The following is a 21333-nucleotide window of genomic DNA, read 5'->3' on the forward strand; positions in this document are numbered from 1 at the left end:
TCTCAGTGAATGTAGGTTTGCGGCAGGGGTGTGTGATGTCTCCATGGTTGTTTAATTTGTTTATGGATGGGGTTGTTAGGGAGGTGAATGCAAGAGTTTTGGAAAGAGGGGCAAGTATGAAGTCTGTTGGGGATGAGAGAGCTTGGGAAGTGAGTCAGTTGTTGTTCGCTGATGATACAGCGCTGATGGCTGATTCATGTGAGAAACTGCAGAAGCTGGTGACTGAGTTTGGTAAAGTGTGTGAAAGAAGAAAGTTAAGAGTAAATGTGAATAAGAGCAAGGTTATTAGGTACAGTAGGGTTGAGGGTCAAGTCAATTGGGAGGTGAGTTTGAATGGAGAAAAACTGGAGGAAGTGAAGTGTTTTAGATATCTGGGAGTGGATCTGGCAGCGGATGGAACCATGAAAGCGGAAGTGGATCATAGGGTGGGGGAGGGGGCGAAAATTCTGGGGGCCTTGAAGAATGTGTGGAAGTCGAGAACATTATCTCGGAAAGCAAAAATGGGTATGTTTGCGAGGCGTGGGCTATGGATAGAGTTGTGCGCAGGAGGATGGATGTGCTGGAAATGAGATGTTTGAGGACAATGTGTGGTGTGAGGTGGTTTGATCGAGTAAGTAACGTAAGGGTAAGAGAGATGTGTGGAAATAAAAAGATCGTGGTTGAGAGAGCAGAAGAGGGTGTTTTGAAATGGTTTGGGCACATGGAGAGAATGAGTGAGGAAAGATTGACCAAGAGGATATATGTGTCGGAGGTGGAGGGAGCAAGGAGAAGAGGGAGACCAAATTGGAGGTGGAAAGATGAAGTGAAAAAGATATATATATATATATATATATATATATATATATATATATATATATATATATATATATATATATATATATATATATATATATTTTTTTTTTTTTTTTTTTTTTTTTTTCATACTATTCGCCATTTCCCGCGATAGCGAGGTAGCGTTAAGAACAGAGGACTGGGCCTTTGAGGGAATATCCTCACCTGGCCCTCTTCTCTGTTCCTTCTTTTGGAAAAAAAAAAAAAAAAAAAAAAAAAAAAAAAAAAAACTGTGTTCTGTTCGGAAACAACCGATAGACCCCGTTGCTCACCATAGTGAGACGAAGGGTATTCGAGTACTTAGTATTTCGAATAGTTGTTTCCTATTATACAGTCCCTTAGCCTAGCGGTTAGCATGCCTGCCTCTTGCAAAAGGGGTCCCAGGTTCGATCCTGGCTGATGGAGCTTTGTATGTTCTATGAAGGTGCGCGTTCATATACACTTTATTCGTATATATATATATATATATATATATAAATATATCTATAAATTTTTCTTTAATACATATTTGCTATTTCTGGCTGGCAAAAAAAAATGATCACTTTGTTGACCCTAACAACCCATTCACATTGTAGCCTCATCTGATCATGTTTCACGTAACGTCATTGAATTTGTCTTTAATGCCAATAATGAGAACTTTAATTTGCCCCAGCTGAATCTAAAGCACATCCTATTATCAACCAAATCATTATGAGACAGGTATCAAGAAACGATAACATATGAAAAGTAGTTGAACACACTTCCCGTTACCCGAAGGTGAAGCCCCCCCTACACACACACACAAACAACCCCCACCCCTTTAACCACAAGGCATCCCCCCCCCCCCCCCACACACACACATACACACACTTTTTCTCTAACGGTCAGGCCATTGTATCTTCGGCATGCCAGTAACAAGCCAAGATGTGTGTGTTCGTGTTGGGATTTACAAACTTCACTAATTGTTTGCATCTAATTAGGTGGATTGTCTACATGAAATCTCTCTTGCAGCATTTGTGGAAATCTACGTGTTAAATATAACTATCTGCCAGACCACGAACACCACGAACCCGAACACCACCAACTGGAAACACTTGTTTACCAATGTCGTGCCAGCTGCGTCTCTTCTCTGTATATCAACTGACTGTTCTAAGTTTTCTTTCTCTTTCTTGCATCTTCCCTGACGATGTGATCATTACATGATATGCACTTATCGTTTTTCATTTTCCTGCGGTTATCAGCATATATAAAATCACGTGCATCATTGTGAACTATTGCTGGAAACCCTTCAACTTATGTCTTTCAATTTCTAAAAGAGGGATCAAAAGAAGGAGCGAGGTGGGAAGTGCTCAATCTCATCGAAGGTTCTGATTGGGGTGTCTGAATGTGTGTGGACGTAACCAAGAAGAGAGGAGAGGTAGGTAGTATGTTTGAGGAAAGAAACCTGGATGTTCTGCCTTTGAGTGAAACAAAGTTCAAGGGTACAGCGGAAGAATGGTTTGGAAATGTCTCAGGAGTAAAGTAAGGGATTAGTGAGAAGACAAAAGCTAAAAGAGGGCTAGCACTCCTCTATCAGGAGTTGTGGTAGTGTGTGACAGAGTACAAGGAAATAAGTTCTAGTGAAAGTGGATGAATTTACATGAGTTTGTATAAGAAAGAGAACAGGAGGCCTGATTGGCCCACGACTGGGTTGTCTAGTAAAAAGAGAAAAATATTGGTGTCTAACTTTACAAGAAAATGTAATTCCACTCTGCAGCATTTTTCAAGCTATCACCGACTCTCCGCTGCTGCACACTAGCTTTCTACTGTCCCCGTTAACGCTGTCGTTTATACAGTATATTTCGGGCGATTTTCTCAGGGCATACCTGAATTTGAAAATCGTTTGTCTAAACGTCTAACCTACTTTTGAAGGTATCTATAGTTTAAGCATTCACTACGCCTAACGGTAACTTATTCCAGTGTTCAACACACCTATAGGAAAAGAAGCTTTTTCCCACGTTCTTACTACATTATTTCATCTTTAAGTTTTATTCCATTTGTTCTGGTAACCATATTTTCTGGTTTTTCGAAAAGATGTTCATGATGTACTTTATCGAACTTATTCAGAATTTTGAACACTTGGATTAAGTCGCCACGAATTCTATGCTTTTTAAAGGGAGAAGAGATCCAATTGTTTTAGACTCTCTTCGTATGCCAGATTTCCAAAGGATGGGATCAATTTTGTCGCGCGTCTTTGTACTTGTTCTAATTTTTTCTCGTGATCTTTATAGTTTGGGAAGCACAGCTTGGTGTGATCTTACTAAAGAATGATAATATGTGTTTATTGTTTCTGGTGTCCTGTGATCTATTCCTGGTAATGAAATCTAACATTTGGTTGCCTTTTTCACTTACTGCTTGACACTGTCTAGTGTACTTCAGATTGTTGTTAATGACAACTCTGAGGTCCTTTTTTTTCATTTACTTTAGTTGAGAGTTTCCGAATAGTTTGCAGTCGTAACGTAGATTCTTGTCTCCAAAGTGCATAACTTTACACTTGTCTACATTAAACTTCATTTGCCATCTGTCTGACCACTCTGTTAGTAAGTTAAGATCTCTTTGAATCATTGTCCCGCCTGTTTACAGCTCTAGTTCCTAGGTTAGTATCGTTAGAAAATTAAATCTTAGATATGAGACTGAGTTCTAGGACATTAGTGTATATAATGAAAAGAACTGGGCCTAGGACCGACCCCTGTGGCACACCACTCGTTACGTCTAGCCAATCTGAGGCTTCGCCATTTAGTACTACATGCTGCTTTCATCTGGTAAGTCAGACTCTGATCCATGTACAGTAGGGTTTCCCAACATTTTTTTCCTCTGTACTTCTTAGACATTGTGACAGGTTCCCATGTACTCCTAAAAATCAAGGACAAAAAGATCATCAAAGTTTAATGATTTTATATCACTGTTTTATGAAATCTGTAAGCAACTCTATAAGGATTCTATACTATTGATAGAATCGATAAATTAAGCTTAGTGAATCTACATAATATTTTGATGTTCTACATATATCGGTTATATACACTAATCATGACTAATGAGTCAAAGTAAACAAATTTGTCACAACACAATACTGAAAACTAAATACTAATACTGAGACGGTTGAGCCTGTTTTTTTGGCAACAAGCTCGTTAAGACGAAGAGAAACTTAAGCAGCTGCACAACAATGGTCATGTTGAGGTGCTTTGAGATATGATGTTTTGATCTAATCCCCACTAGCACTGAAAATGTTGACTCACAAAGCCATGTTGATGGAAATGACAGCAGTGCTCGACTAGCAGGTTCTGAAGCCCGTTTGTATGGGTTTCACATCCAAGACCAAATATCACACAAATTCCTCTCATAATATACGTCACGTACAGGATCGTCATCCTGCTGGAGGTCTACCAGCGCCTCTTGCATACCTGCCCTAGCCTGCAGCACCTGAACATTTGTGGTGAAAGGATTCTGAAGATACACCACTTCATCTTGACCAAGGTTTGGTCATCAAGTTCCTCTTCCAGCTTCATAAGATGATCAGTGAGTAATTCTTGAAATATGCCAGTCTTACATTGTCGATTCTCATGTAGAAATTCTGTTCCAGTGCTGAACATAGCCAAGGTATCATACTGAATATTTCCTCTACACAAGCTAAGTTTGCAAGAAATGCTCTGAGCTTAGGCATCTGTTCCTTGAAGACTCTGATTTAGCATATTTATAGCATCAGTGATGTTAGCAAGGTAAACAGGATTTAGAAGGAAGAAATGATCCTTCAAGAAGGTGACAAATTCTTCAAGTTTGTTACAATGTTGACAAAATATCAGCAATTCACTTTGAAGTTCAGAGACTCGTTTGTGACATTTCCGCGGAAGAGCCAGGGTGCATTAGTATAGAACACAAGTACACTGAGAGGAGCACCAAAATCTTCACACAGCAGTTTTTATGACTGGCTGTTAAGAGCACATCCTTTTACATGGTTAACTATCTTAACTACCAGTGATAATACACAGAATAGCTCACCAGGCAGGACCCTGCATGACAAATCAAACCGATGGGTCATGCAATGCATAAATGTCACATGAGGAGCTACTTCCCTGACACGACCTCTGATGCCAGACCTTCGTTCTAACATTGCTGGTGACCCACCAGTTGTGTAGCTTTCCAGAGTTTCTCATTATAAACCATGTGGTTTGAATAAAGAAGCTGACATATTTAACATATCATCTGCTTTAGCTGTTGTTTCTAGTGCTGCATTCATGAATAACTCTTCCTTAATGCCTTCATTTCCTACATACTGAGCAAGTACAACTAACTAAGCACAATTTGTCACATCTGTGGACTCTTGAAATGCAAACCAAATTTCAGATATCAACACCTCACCAGTCACTTGGTGCCAAATATCTACTGACATTTCTTGTATTCGTCGTTGGACTGTAGTGTTAGACAGGCAGATAGATAAGTTGGCAGATTCGTCTCCACCAAGGACACAACGGACCATATCTACTGCTGCTGGAAGAACAAGGTCTATGGTGTGACCTTTCTTTTGTTTGGCAATTTTAAGTGGGACTTCATAGGCTGCCTTCACTACTGGGCTGGTTGTAACGAGGGTGTTCTATATTGCTTATGTTGTACATTACTTATGGTGTACACTGTACAGCAGTGTACATACACCATGGTTATACTCTCAGCCCCTCATGTATGTACCCCTTGAGAAGTGCAATGTAACCCTGAGTGTACATGTACCTAGGTTAAGAACGCCTCACGTACAGAGTTCTTCACCGATTCCGTGTACTGGGAGTCTCTTGTGAGGTAGTTTATCGAAAGCCTTTTGGAAATCTAGATATACTACATCAAACGGTAATATTTCTTCCCAATTCTGATAAATAGCATTAAGAAATTCCATCAAATTCGTCAGGCAAGATCTTCTATAGCGGAAACCTTGTTGGTTGTCCGATGTGATTTCGTGATCTAGAAACGTGACAATTTTATCTCGTATTATTTTTTCCATCATTTTACCTAACACTGACGTAAGGCTAATTGGGCGGTAGCCGAAGATACACTTTTTGTCTCCTTCTTTATATATAATAGTAACATTTCTTAGTTTCCAGTCAGTTGGCACCTGACCATCCGATAGAGATTTGTTGAATATTTTTGTTATGGTGTATATCAGCTGTCTCCTGACCTCCTTTAAAGATCTTGGAGCTAAGTTATCTGGGCCGTTGGATTTGTTAGGATTTAATTGGTCCAGGTATTTAAGTACTTCAGAGATCTTTATTTCTCTAACCTTCAAGTCTTCTTTATCAGATCCTTGAAACATTTTCATTGGTTGTGGTATTCGAGATGTTTCTTCAATTGTTAATACGGAGTTAAAAGAATAATTTAGTATGGTAGCCATTTCCTTGTCGTCAGTAGTTAGTGTCATGTTCGTTTCGTAATGGTCCAATTCCTTCTTTCACTGTCTTCCTTTGTCTTATACATCTGAAGAATTCATTAGGATTATTCTTAATTTTCAAGAAAATTCGTTTTTCTTCGTCACGTTCACTCTGTTTTACGACCTTCTTACACTCTCTTTGGATTTTCATTAATTCCAGGTGATTTCCATCGGTTCTCGTGATCTGAATTTCTCATACTTTTTGTTTTGGCAAATTTGTCCTATTCTCTTATTCATCCATGATGGTTTTGAAGCATTGCAAGTTCTTTTCGTAATTCGTGAAATATATTTACTTTCAGTCTCGAGTACTGAGGAGTGATGGATGACTATTATTGCATATGAACCTGGTCATAAGAATAAAGATCATGGGAGGCAACAGATTTGAGAGCAGCTTAGTGAGTGTGTCAGTAGTTTTGGTGCACGAGACCGGGTATTAGTGATAATGGATGCTTTTTAATACTGAGTAACGTGGCAGTTGAGGGTATGATCGGGGTCATGGGATATTCAGTGTTACCACTGGAAATGGTGAACAGCCTGTGTTGTTGTGTTCTGGTAAAGGTCTGGTGATTAGGAATACTTAGTTTAAAATGAGGGACAAACACAAGTATAGTTACGTGAGTAGAAAAGATCATCATCGAGCATTATTAGATTACATATTAATTGATAGGCGTGTGAAAGAGACTTTTATGTGTAAATTTCTGAAAGGGGCAGGAGGCATTATATCTGATCACTATATTCGTTAAAGAGGAAACAATGTCGGTAAGAAGAGAGTAGTGAGAGTAAGTAAGCTTAGAAAAAGGAGTTTTGTGAAGAAATACCAGCAGAGATTGAGTGTATAACCTCAAAAACGTAAAGTAGATAAGCAAAGGGAGAGAGTGAGGAATAGGAGGTATTTAAGAGAACAGTGCTTGCCTGTGCATGAGATGCATGTGCCATATTAGAAAAGGCAGTGAGTGGTGGGATAAACATGTAAAGTTGTTAGTGAAAGAGAAAAGAGGCGTTTTGCCCGTACTTGGAAGAGAGAAGAGAAGTGGATTGGAATGTATACTAGAAAGTCACAGGAGGTCAAGAGGAAGATGCAAGGGTTGCAAAAGAGGTAGAATGAGAGTCGGAGAGAGAGATTATTAGTAAACTAGGGCGACTAAGATGTTTTGGATGCAGATAAACAGTGTGCGAAAAACAAGAGAAGAAATGGGAACATCAGTGAAGGATGCAAAAGGGAAAGTAATAACAGGTAGTGATGAAGTGAAGAGGAGATTGAGTAAGTATTTTGGTGGATGAATGTGTTTAATGATACGGTGGCAGATGTAGGGTGTTTGGGTCGGGTTAGTATGAGAAATAAGAGTCATGGAGAGTGGTTTGGTGAAGAGAGAAGTGGTGAAAGCTTTGCGCTAGATGAAATGTATGTACACTTGTCCCTGTTTCCAAGACTCTCGCATTTACCTTCCTAACCATCTTAACTATAAACAAATCAAACAACTGTGGTGACATCACGCACCCTTGCTGCAGACCGACCTTCACTGCAGCCAATAACTCATCTCTCTTCCTACTTATACACATGCCTTAAAGCCTTGATAAAAGTTTCTCACCTCTTCTAGCACTTGTATATTCGAATTATCTCTGCTCTACTTTTAACACTGGGATAATCTACCAAACAGTTCGACTAGGGAAGAGATTGTTCATACGTGAAGTTGGACGTTGCAGCGAAGGTATGCATGAGTCTTGTATCTATGGAGTCCAGGAGAGTGACTGTTGTCTCTGGCTCCTCCCTGTCCCTCCGGAAGTTGATGAAGGGGAAGATTCTGGCTCCTGTTACCACTCGCAACTCGTGACCCATAAGATTAAGGACATCCTCTGCCGGGGAAGACATCATCATGTATGGAAATCATTCATCATAATGGATAATCTGGTCTCTGGAAAAAGAGGAACAGATCTCTCATCTGTTTCTTAGAAAGTTTAAAGGTGACTAGTATGGGTCAGATGTCCTAAGATATGATTCGGTATTGTATAAATCTGTAATTCAAAGAATACACTCAAGATCACAGTTTGAATATCTAAGTGAGCCTCAGGGTAAAGTAAAAGGGTTAATAAGCGATACATACAATGAATTTTCAATGATTCTGTTGAATACTCGAACCTTTGTCTATATCAATCACTATGCGACGAAAGATGGAACTTCCAACTTGAGAAAAAACGGTACAAGGATGAAATATAGCGCGAAATGGATGATCAATGATGAGGCGTGGATGACGAATCGCAAGGAATAGATGATGAATGATAAGGCATGGATAATGAATGATAAGGCATGGATGATGAATCGCGAGGAATAGGATGATGAATGATTAGGAATGGATAATGAATGATAAAATATGGAAGATGAATGATGAGCCATGGACGATGAATAATGAGATATGGACGGTGAATGAGGAAGCGTGGATGATAAATGATGAGGCAAGGATGATGAATGATGAGGCATAAACGATAAATGATGAGACATTGATGATGAATGATGAAGCAAGGATGATGAATGATGAGGCATGGATGATGAATGATTAGGCATGGATGATGAACGATGAGATACGTATAATGAATGATGAGGCATGGGCGATGAATGATGATGCATGGACGATAAATGTTGAGGCAAGGATGATGAATGATGAGATATGGATGATGAATGATGAGGCATGGAAGATGAACGATGAGGCATGGATGATGAATGATGAGATATGGATAACGAAAGAGTTGGAATGAATGATGAATGATGACGCATGGACGATGAATGATGAGATAAGGACGATGAATGATGAGGCATGGAAAATGAATGATGAGATAAGGACGATGAATGATGAGGCATGGACGATGAATGATGAGATAAGGACGATGAATGATGAATGATGAGGCATGCATTATGAATGATGAGGCATCTCTCTTACCCTTTCAATAAATATTAGGTCAAACCACCTCACACCACATATTGTTCTCAAACATATTTACAGCACATCCAGCCTCCACCGAACATCTCTATCTATAGCCCACGCCTCGCAAGCACATAACATTGTTGGAACGACTATTCCTACAAACATACAGAATTTTGCTTTCCAAGATAATGTTCTCGCCCTCCACACATTTTTCAACGCTCCAAGAATTTTCGCCCCCTCCTCCACCCTATGATTCACTTCCGCTTCTATAGTTCCATCCGCTGCCAAATCCACTCCCAGATATCTAAAACAATTCATTTCCTCCCGTTTTCCTTCATTCAAACTTACCTCGGAATTGACTTGTCTTTCAACCCTGACGTACCTAATAACCTTGCTCTTATTCACATTTACTCTCAGATTTCTTCTTTCACACACTTTGCCAAACTCAGTCACCAGCTTCTGCAGTTTCTCAGCCGAACCAGCCAAAAGCGATGCATCATCAGCGTATACCAACTGACTCACTTCTCAAGCCTTTTCATCCACAACAGACTGCATATTTGCCCCTCTTTCCAAAACTCTTGCATTCACCTCCCGAACAACTCCATCCATAAACAAATTAAACAACCATGGAGACATCACGCACCCCTGCAGTAAACCGACATTCACTGAGAACCAATCACGTTCCTCTCTTCCTACACGTACACATGACTTAATCCTCGATAAAAACTTTTTACTACCTCTAACAACTTGCCTCCCACACCATATATTCTTAACACCTTCTACAAAGCAGTCTCTATCAACTCTATCATATGCCTTCTCCAGATCCATAAATGCTACATACAAATCCATTTGCTTTTCTAAGTATTTCTCACATACATTCATCAAAGCAAACACCTGATCCACACATCCTCTACCACTTCTGAAACCACACTGCTCTTCCCAATCTGATGTTCTGTACATGCCTTCACCTTCTCTATCAAAACCCTCCTATATAATTTCCCGGGAATACTCAACAAACATATACGAAACTTATACATATATATATATATATATATATATATATATATATATATATATATATATATATATATATATATATATATATATATATATATATATATATATATATATATGTATATATATATATATATATATATATATTTTTTTTATTTGCTTTTTCGCTGTCTCCCGCGTTTGCGAGGTGGCGCAAGGAAACAGACGAAAGAAATGGCCCAACCCACCCCCATACACATGTATATACATACGTCCACACACGCAAATATACATACCTACACAGCTTTCCATGGTTTACCCCAGACGTTTCACATACCCTGATTCAACCCACTGACAGCACGTCAACCCCGGTATACCACATCGGTCCAATTCACTCTATTCCTTGCCCTCCTTTCACCCTCCTGCATGTTCAGGCCCCGATCACACAAAATCTTTTTCACTCTATCTTTCCACCTCCAATTTGGTCTCCCACTTCTCCTCGTTCCCTCCACCTCCGACACATATATCCTCTTGGTCAATCTTTCCTCACTCATTCTCTCCATGTGCCCAAACCATTTCAAAACACCCTCTTCTGCTCTCTCAACCACGCTCTTTTTATTTCCACACATCTCTCTTACCCTTACGTTGCTTACTCGATCAAACCACCTCACACCACACATTGTCCTCAAACATCTCATTTCTAGCACATCCATCCTCCTACGCACAACTCTATCCATACCCCACGCCTCGCAACCATACAACATTGTTGGAACCACTATTCCTTCAAACATACCCATTTTTGCTTTCCGAGATAATGTTCTCGACTTCCACACATTCTTCAAGGCTCCCAGAATTTTCGCCCCCTCCCCCACCCTATGATCCACTTCCGCTTCCATGGTTCCATCCGCTGCCAGATCCACTCCCAGATATCTAAAACACTTTACTTCCTTCAGTTTTTCTCCATTCAAACTTACCTCCCAATTGACTTGACCCTCAACCCTACTGTACCTAATAACTTTGCTCTTATTCACATTTACTCTTAACTTTCTTCTTTCACACACTTTACCAAACTCAGTCACCAGCTTCTGCAGTTTCTCACATGAATCAGCCACCAGCGCTGTATCATCAGCGAACAACAACTGACTCACTTCCCAAGCTCTCTCATCCCCAACAGACTTCATACTTGCCCCTCTTTCCAAAACTCTTGCATTCACCACCCTAACAACCCCATCCATAAATAAATTAAACAACCATGGAGACATCACACACCCCTGCCGCAAACCTACATTCACTGAGAACCAATCACTCTCCTCTCTTCCTACACGTACACATGCCTTACATCCTCGATAAAAACTTTTCACTGCTTCTAACAACTTGCCTCCCACACCATATATTCTTAATACCTTCCACAGAGCATCTCTATCAACTCTATCATATGCCTTCTCCAGATCCATAAATGCTACATACAAATCCATTTGCTTTTCTAAGTATTTCTCACATACATTCCTCAAAGCAAACACCTGATCCACACATCCTCTACCACTTCTGAAACCACACTGCTCTTCCCCAATCTGATGCTCTGTACAAGCCTTCACCCTCTCAATCAATACCCTCCCATATAATTTACCAGGAATACTCAACAAACTTATACCTCTGTATATATATATATATATATATATATATATACATATATATATATATATATATATATATATATTTTTTTTTTTTTTTTTTTTTTTTTTTTTATACTTTGTCGCTGTCTCCCGCGTTTGCGAGGTAGCGCAAGGAAACAGACGAAAGAAATGGCCCAACCCCCCCCCCCCATACACATGTACATACACACGTCCACACACGCAAATATTCATACCTACACAGCTTTCCATGGTTTACCCCAGACGCTTCACATGCCTTGATTCAATCCACTGACAGCACGTCAACCCCTGTATACCACATCGCTCCAATTCACTCTATTCCTTGCCCTCCTTTCACCCTCCTGCATGTTCAGGCCCCGATCACACAAAATCCTTTTCACTCCATCTTTCCACCTCCAATTTGGTCTCCCTCTTCTCCTCGTTCCCTCCACCTCCGACACATATATCCTCTTGGTCAATCTTTCCTCACTCATTCTCTCCATGTGCCCAAACCACTTCAAAACACCCTCTTCTGCTCTCTCAACCACGCTCTTTTTATTTCCACACATCTCTCTTACCCTTACGTTACTTACTCGATCAAACCACCTCACACCACACATTGTCCTCAAACATCTCATTTCCAGCACATCCATCCTCCTACGCACAACTCTATCCATAGCCCACGCCTCGCAACCATACAACATTGTTGGAACTACTATTCCTTCAAACATACCCATTTTTGCTTTCCGGGATAATGTTCTCGACTTCCACACATTTTTCAAGGCTCCCAAAATTTTCGCCCCCTCCCCCACCCTATGATCCACTTCCGCTTCCATGGTTCCATCCGCTGACAGATCCACTCCCAGATATCTAAAACACTTCACTTCCTCCAGCCTCTCACCATTCAAACTCACCTCCCAATTGACTTGACCCTCAACCCTACTGTACCTAATAACCTTGCTCTTATTGACATTTACTCTTAACTTTCTTCTTCCACACACTTTACCAAACTCCGTCACCAGCTTCTGCAGTTTCTCACATGAATCCGCCACCAGCGCTGTATCATCAGCGAACAACAACTGACTCACTTCCCAAGCTCTCTCATCCCCAACAGACTTCATACTTGCCCCTCTTTCCAAAACTCTTGCATTTACCTCCCTAACAACCCCATCCATAAACAAATTAAACAACCATGGAGACATCACACACCCCTGCCGCAAACCTACATTCACTGAGAACCAATCACTTTCCTCTCTTCCTACACGTACACATGCCTTACATCCTCGATAAAAACTTTTCACTGCTTCTAACAACTTTCCTCCCACACCATATATTCTTAATACCTTCCACAGAGCATCTCTATCAACTCTATCATATATATATATATATATATATATATATATATATATATATATATATATATATATATATATATATATATGGGAATCTGCCCATACATATATATATATATATATATATATATATATATATATATATATATATATATATATATATATATATATATATATATATATATATATATATATGGCAGATGGGGAAGAATGGGATGTATTTAGGGAAGAAGCCATAGCTTGCGCTAAAGACGCAAAGCCATAGCTTGCGCAAAGGCAAAGGGGATAAGAGTGAGTGCTCAAATTACAGAGGTATAAGTTTGTTGAGTATTTTTGGGAAACTCTATGGGAGGGCATTAATTGAGAGGGTGAAGGCATGTATAGAGCATCAGATTGGAGAAGAGCAGTGTGGTTTCAGAAGTGGTAGAGGATGTGTGGATCAGGTGTTTGCTTTGAAGAATGTATGTGAGAGATACTTAGAAAAGCAAATGGATTTGTATGTAGCATTTATGGATCTGAAGAAGGCATATGATAGAGTTGATGGAGGTGCTCTGTGGAAGGTATGAAGAATATATGGTGTGGGAGGCAAGTTGTTAGGAGCAGTGAAAAGTTTTATCGAGTATGTAAGGAAAGTGTACTTGTAGGAAGAGAGGAAAGTGATTGACTCTCAGTGAATGTAGGTTTGCGGCAGGGGTGTGTGATATCTACATGGTTGTTTAATTCGTTTATGGACTGGGTTGTTAGGGAGGTGAATGTAGGAGTTTTGGAAATAGGGGCAAGTATGAAGTCTGTTGTGAATGAGCGAGCTTGGGAAGTGAGTCAGTTGTTGTTCGGTGATGATACAGCGCTGTTGGCTGCAGAAGCTGGTGACTGAGTTTGGTAAAGTGTGTGAAAGAAGAAAGTTAAGAGTAAATGTGAATAAGAGCAAGATTATTAAGTACAGTAGGGTTGAGGGTCAAGTCAATTGGGAGGTAAGTTTGAATGGAGAAAAACTGGAGGCAGTAAAGTGTTTTAGATATCTGGGAGTGGATGTGGCAGCGGATGGAACCATGGAAGCGGAAGTGAGTCACAGGGTGGGGGAGGGGGCGAAAATCATGGGAGCCTTGAAGAATGTGTGGAAGTCGAGAACATTATCTCGGAAAGCAAAAATGGGTATGTTTGAAGGAATAGTGGTTCCAGCAATGTTTTATGGTTGCGAGGCGTGGACTATGGATAGAGTTGTGCGCAAGAGGGTGGATATGCTGGAAATGAGATGTTTGAGGACAATATGTGGTGTGAGGTGGTTTGATCGAGTAAGTAATGTAATTATAAGAGAGATGTGGGGAAATAAGAAGAGCGTGGTTGAGAGAGCAGAAGAGTGTGTTTTGAAATGGTTTGGGCACATGGAGAGTATGAGTGAGGAAAGATTGACCAAGAGGATATATGTGTCGGAGGTGGAGGGAACGAGGAGAAGTAGGAGACTAAATAGGAGGTGGAAAGATGGAGTTAAAAAGATATTGAGTGATCGGGGCCTGAACATGCAGGAGGGTGAAAGGCGTGCAAGGAACAGAGTGAATTGGAACGTTGTGGTATACCGGGATCGACGTGCTGTCAAAGGATTGATGCAGGGCACGTGAAGCGTCTGGGGTAAACCACAGAAAGTTTTGTGGGTCTTGGTTGTTGAAAAGGAGCTGTGGTTTCGGTGCACTGAACATGACAGCTAGAGACTTAGTGTGAACGAATGTGGCCTTTGTTGTCTTTTCCTAGCGCGGGAGGAGAGCTGTGTCGTTTTATGTGTGGCGGGGTGTCGGCGAGAATGGATGAAGGCAACATGTATCTGTATGTGGCTTCATATATATGTATATGTCTATTTATGTATATGTATGTATGTGTTGGCGTTTATGTATATACATGTGTATATGGTTGGGTTGGGCCATTTTTTCGTCTGTTTCCTTGCGCTACCTCGCTAACGCAGGAGACAGCGACAAAGTACAATGAAAATACATGAAATAATTATGTTATTTATATTAGTTGTGTTAGTTATGTTCCTTACATTAGTGATGCTACTTATATGAGTTGTGTTAGTTATGATAGTTGTATTAGTTGATTTAGTATAATTAGTCATATTAGTTATATTAGTTGTTAGTTATGTTAGCTATATTAGTTGTTTTAGTATAATTATTCATTTTAGTTTATTTAGTTGTGTTTGTTATGTTAGTTATGTTAGTTGTGTTAGTTAAGTTAGTTATATCAGTTATGTTAGTTATGTTAGTTGTATTAGTTATGCTAGTTATGTTAATTATATTGGTTTTGTTAGATATGTTAGTTATGCTACCTTAGTTATGTCAGTTGTAGTTTTGTGAGCTATATTAGGTATATTAGTTATTTTGGTACATCATTTGTGATAGTTATGTTAGTTATGTTTGTTATATTAAGGTGCATTAGTTGTGTTTGTTATATTAGTTGCGTTAGTAATGTTAGTTATATTTGGTATGTTAGTTACGTTTGTTCTAGTTGTAGTGGTGTTAGTTATGTTACTTATGCTAGTTATATTAGCTATGTTAGATATATCAGTTATGTCCGTTGTGTTAGTTGTGTTAATTCCTTTACTTATGTTAGTTATATTAGTTACGTTAGTTATGTTAGTTATATGACTAGTGTTAGTTGTGTTACTTATATTAGTTATATTAGTTATGTGAGCTATGTTCGTTAATTAGTTGCGTTAGTTGTGTTAATTATGTTAATTATGTTAGTTATATTAATTATGTTAGTTATATAGTTATATTAGTTGTGTTAGTTGTGTTAGTTGTGTTAGTTATGTTACTTATGTTAGTTATATTAGTTATGTTAGTTATATAGTTATATTAGTTGAGTTAGTTGTGTTAGTTATGGTACTTATGTTAGTTGTATTAGTTATATTAGTTACATTAGTTGTGCTAGTTGTGTTAGTTAAGTTAGTTATATTAGTTATGTTAGTTATATTATTTGTTCATCAAAACACAGAATTAAAGATAACGTTTTCTATGAAGTATGAGAGCGTGACCTGGAGGTGAAGTGGTAGTCTGAGAGACGCCGGAGGTGAGGTTCCACAAGGCGGTAAGGTGGACGTGCGCCTCCCCGTTGTTACAGTACAGACATCTCTGGTACAACCACACACGATCACTGATCCCTGTGGTGATAGGACAACATGTTATTACCATTTACACACACACACACACACACACACACACACACACACATACACACACACGCACATACACATACACACTCACTTACATACATATATACATACATACATACATACATACATACATACATACATACATACATACATGAATACGTACATACATACATACATATATACATGCATGCGTACATACATACATACATACATGTATACATACATACATATATACAAATATACTTCTTAGCAAAACGTCAATGTAGAACAATAATGAAACATAACAGGAAATTGGGCAAGTCATTTTGACGAATATATATCAATGACTATGTTTTGTATTAAGCCAGTGGATGATTGGATGATACTGGGTATTGAAACTGTGGATGATTGGTAGATACTGGGTATTGAGACCGTGGATGATTGGTAGATACTGGGTATTGAAACTGTGGATGATTGGTAGATACTGGGTATTGAGACCGTGGATGATTGGTAGATACTGGGTATTGAGACCGTGGATGATTGGTAAATACTGGGTATTGAGACCGTGGATGATTGGTAGATACTGGGTATTGAAACTGTGGATGATTGGTAGATACTGGGTATTGAGACCGTGGATGATTGGTAGATACTGGGTATTGAAACTGTGGATGATTGGTAGATACTGGGTATTGAAACTGTGGATGATTGGTAGATACTGGGTATTGAGACTGTGTGAGAGTACCAGTAATGTGGCTTCAGTCGTGTGGTCCTACTTGCCCGTACAGTAATGGTAGGTAATGAATCATCATGTACAACTTAGCTGGGACACACCAGGTAAGATCCCTCGTGACTGAGCTACAGCTTGAAGTCATGAGCTCATCTGCCTCATAAGACCCAACCTTATGTACTACAATGTTACCATTATGCTGGTAGACATAAGTCTATACAAATACAACTACTGCTGAGTTATAACGAGGCTGTTTGCGATCATGGAAGAGATCAGGAACTCATGCATTGGTGTGGCTAGAGTAAAATGACGCAGAGATGATTCAAATGACGCAAAGATGATTCAAATGACGCAAAGATGATTCATATGACGCAGAGATGATTCATAGTGAAAAACCTGGAAACTTTTTTTGTAACTAAAAAAAGTACAAATAATGTCATGTCACAGACATAAAACAAAATCTATAAAGTCTGTTCTTAAACATATCTGTGATAATCCTTCAGTTGTTATAATTGGACAATTATTCCATTATTAACATTTGTGTTGAATGTTTTGGTTTGTCCAGGCGTTTGTATCCATTACTACGAGGGAAGCTAGCTTTAATCAACTTGTTAGATCGAAATTATCATAAACTCTAAAACTTTTTATACCTGTATTAAATCACCTGGTAATCTTCTCCTTTCTGAGCTTATTAAATCTGAATCAATTAATTGGCTCATACGATTTGTTCTTAGTCCGGATATCATCAAGGTAACTCGTCGCTTTATTCTTCCTGTTCTGTTTATGTCACTTTTCAAGTTATTGACCAAAACTTAACATAACATTCAAGCTGGAGCCGCACCAGTGAATAATGAGAATATTTATTTATTTTATTTATTTTGCTTTGTCGCTGTCTCCCGCATTTGCGAGGTAGCGCAAGGAAACAGACGAAAGAAATGGCCCAACCCACCCCCATACACAATGTATACACACACACGTCCACACACGCAAATATACATACCTATACATCTCAATGTACACATATATATACATAGACACATACATATATACCCATGCACACAATTCCCACTGTCTGCCCCCATTCACTCCCATCGCCACCTCGCCACACATGGAATACCTTCCCCCTCCCCTCTCATGTGTGCGAGGTAGCACTAGGAAAAGACAACAAAGGCCCCATTCGTTCACACTCAGTCTCTAGCTGCCACGCAATAATGCCCGAAACCACAGCTCCCTTTCCACATCCAGGCCCCACACAACTTTCCATGGTTTACCCCAGACGCTTCACATGCCCTGATTCAATCCACTGACAGCACGTCAGCCCCGGTATACCACATCGATCCAATTCACTCTATTCCTTGCCCTCCTTTCACCCTCCTGCATGTTCAGGCCCCGACCACACAAAATCTTTTTCACTCCATCTTTCCACCTCCAATTTGGTCTCCCACTTCTCCTCATTCCCTCCACCTCCGACACATATATCCTCTTGGTCAATCTTTCCTCACTCATTTTCTCCATTTGCCCAAACCATTTCAAAACACTCTCCTCTGCTCTCTCAACCACGCTCTTTTTATTTCCACACATCTCTCATACCCTTACGTTACTTACTCGATCAAACCACCTTACACCACACATTCTCCTCAAACATCTCATTTCCAGCACATCCACCCTCCTGCGCACAACTCTATCCATAGCCCATGCCTCGCAACCATACAACATTGTTGGAAGCACTATTCCTTCAAACATACCCATTTTTGCTTTCCGAGATAATGTTCTCGACTTCCACACATTCTTCAAGGCTCCCAGGATTTTCGCCCCCTCCCCCACCCTATGATCCACTTCCGCTTCCATGGTTCCATCCGCTGCCAGATCCACTCCCAGATATCTAAAACACTTTACTTCCTCCAGTTTTTCTCCATTCAAACTTACCTCCCAATTGACTTGACCCTCAACCCTACTGTACCTAATAACCTTGCTCTTATTCACATTTACTCTTAACTTTCTTCTTTCACACTCTTTACCAAACTCAGTCACCAGCTTCTGCAGTTTCTCACATGAATCAGCCACCAGCGCTGTATCATCAGCGAACAACAACTGACTCACTTCCCAAGCTCTCTCATCCCCAACAGACTTCATACTTGCCCCTCTTTCCAAAACTCTTGCATTCACCTCCCTAACAACCCCACCCATAAACAAATTAAACAACCATGGAGACATCACACACCCCTGCCGCAAACCTACATTCACTGAGAACCAATCACTTTCCTCTCTTCCTACACGTACACATGCCTTACATCCTCGATAAAATTTTTCACTGCTTCTAACAACTTGCCTCCCACACCATATATTCTTAATACCTTCCACAGAGCATCTCTATCAATGAGAAATGAGGATGATTTCCCTCCATTTATATTTCAAAATCCTGCAGGTAAATCCAAGTATCATGTTTGTCATTTTCCTTCCTTTTGCGCAACGATTACTTGGCTGTATGTCATGACAGATTACTGCACCCAAGTCTTTTTCTCATCTACCTTTCGTTACTTACCAGAATTCACAGTGTAGCTTACCTCCATGAGTTTACTACCGATATGTAAAACTTCTCACTTATAGATATTAAATAGATGAATGATTAAAATTCATTTGCCGCCCATGAGCCCAGTCATTTAGTGTGTCAATGCCAATATCAAGCTGCAAAATTTCAGTATCTGTGGTTCATTGATTTCTCAGTTTAGCATCGTCTGCAAATGTCGAAATCTTACAATGCAGCGCGTTTTCTATACATTAATATACATGAGAAAGAGTATTGGTCCCAAGTTTGTTCCCTGCGGCACACCTAGTGTTACAGCCAACCATTCTGAGGCTTAAACATTAAGCATTACCCTTTGTTTACGGCCAGTCAAGCAGTTCGCTAACCACAAAAGTACAACCCCATCTACACCATGTGACTTAACTTTCATCGATGTGGAATGTAATGAAACGCTTTGGGAAAATCTAAATAGATGACGTCATCTGGTTTACCTTCATCAAAGATGTTGATCATATTTCTCAAATATCAGTGACTTCGTTAAAACTGCTGAGAATCGTTTGTTGAGCGGTGATTCTCTGAACGGCTTACAATCTTTTTCCTCAATGATGTTCTTCATAAGTTGACTAATTACAGACATTAACCTAACTGGGCAATGAACTCCTTGGCTAATACTTCAGACAATTACATTTATTCTATATCAGTATTACATGGGCAAACTTTTCCTCAAGCAAGTTTCTTCCTGAAATGAGCAGTTAATGGCTTAACTATCTTACATTTTGCCTCTTTTGTTGTCTTCGGATAAAGTCATAGCTCTTCTCATTACATTTTGTGTTGAAAAAATATCTTCAACCTTTACGTAAGTACATTACAAAACGTTTTCCTCTCTTGGCAATGGACCTAGATCTGTGTAAAGAACTGTGTCTTCAGTAGTTAATACAGATGTAACACAATTACTCCAGATCTCTGCCATGGCCTCCTTGTCCCGAACCAAAACTCCGTTTTCTGTAATTAACGGTCCAATTGATTGGTTGACGGTTCTCTTCTTTCTAATATCTACATTAAATTCATTATGGTTCGTTTTGCTATATATTCAGTAATTTTCGTCTGAGTTTCTTTATGAATTTGGTTTTGTCGCTCCGGTTCCTTACACGAAGGAATTCAAACTACAAGAAAACAGACATTTGGGTCCTTCCGAGGCTCTGTGTGTGTGTGGGAATATGAGAAACTCTCAGATTTGTGATGTATAAGTTATGAGGTGTACACATAATACAAAGTTATGAGGTGTACACATAATACAAAGTTATGAGGTGTACACATAATACAAAGTTATGAGGTGTACACATAATACAAAGTTATGAGGTGTATACATAATACAAAGTTATGAGGTGTACACATAATACAAAGTTATGAGGTGTACACATAATACAAAGTTATGAGGTGTACACATAATACAAAGTTATGAGGTGTACACATAATACAAAGTTATGAGGTGTATACATAATACAAAGTTATGAGGTGTACACATAATACAAAGTTATGAGGTGTACACATAATACAAAGTTATGAGGTGTACACATAATACAAAGTTATGAGGTGTACACATAATACAAAGTTATGAGGTGTACACATAATACAAAGTTATGAGGTGTACACATAATACAAAGTTATGAGGTGTACACATAATACAAAGTTATGAGGTGTACACATAATACAAAGTTATGAGGTGTATACATAATACAAAGTTCCCACTTTCGTCTCCCTTCTAAATTTGGTCTGGAACCGGAATGTTTGTA

The 21333-nt window shown here is 39.3% G+C and overlaps 1 protein-coding gene across 1 annotated transcript in view; it reads right to left on the minus strand.

Moving 5' to 3' along the window:
* Positions 1 to 8236, minus strand: part of LOC139757348 (glutamate receptor ionotropic, delta-1-like) — a 99725-nt gene extending 91489 nt beyond the window's left edge. The window contains exon 1 of the mRNA XM_071677770.1: positions 7942 to 8236. Within this exon, the coding sequence (XP_071533871.1) occupies positions 7942 to 8132 (191 nt within the window). The 5' untranslated portion in view covers positions 8133 to 8236. The remainder of the gene's footprint in view (positions 1 to 7941) is intronic.
* Between the last annotated feature and the right edge of the window lie 13097 nt (positions 8237 to 21333).

The sequence above is a fragment of the Panulirus ornatus genome, chromosome 25 (genome assembly GCF_036320965.1).
Source record: "Panulirus ornatus isolate Po-2019 chromosome 25, ASM3632096v1, whole genome shotgun sequence".
In the NCBI taxonomy this organism is placed as follows: domain Eukaryota; kingdom Metazoa; phylum Arthropoda; class Malacostraca; order Decapoda; family Palinuridae; genus Panulirus; species Panulirus ornatus.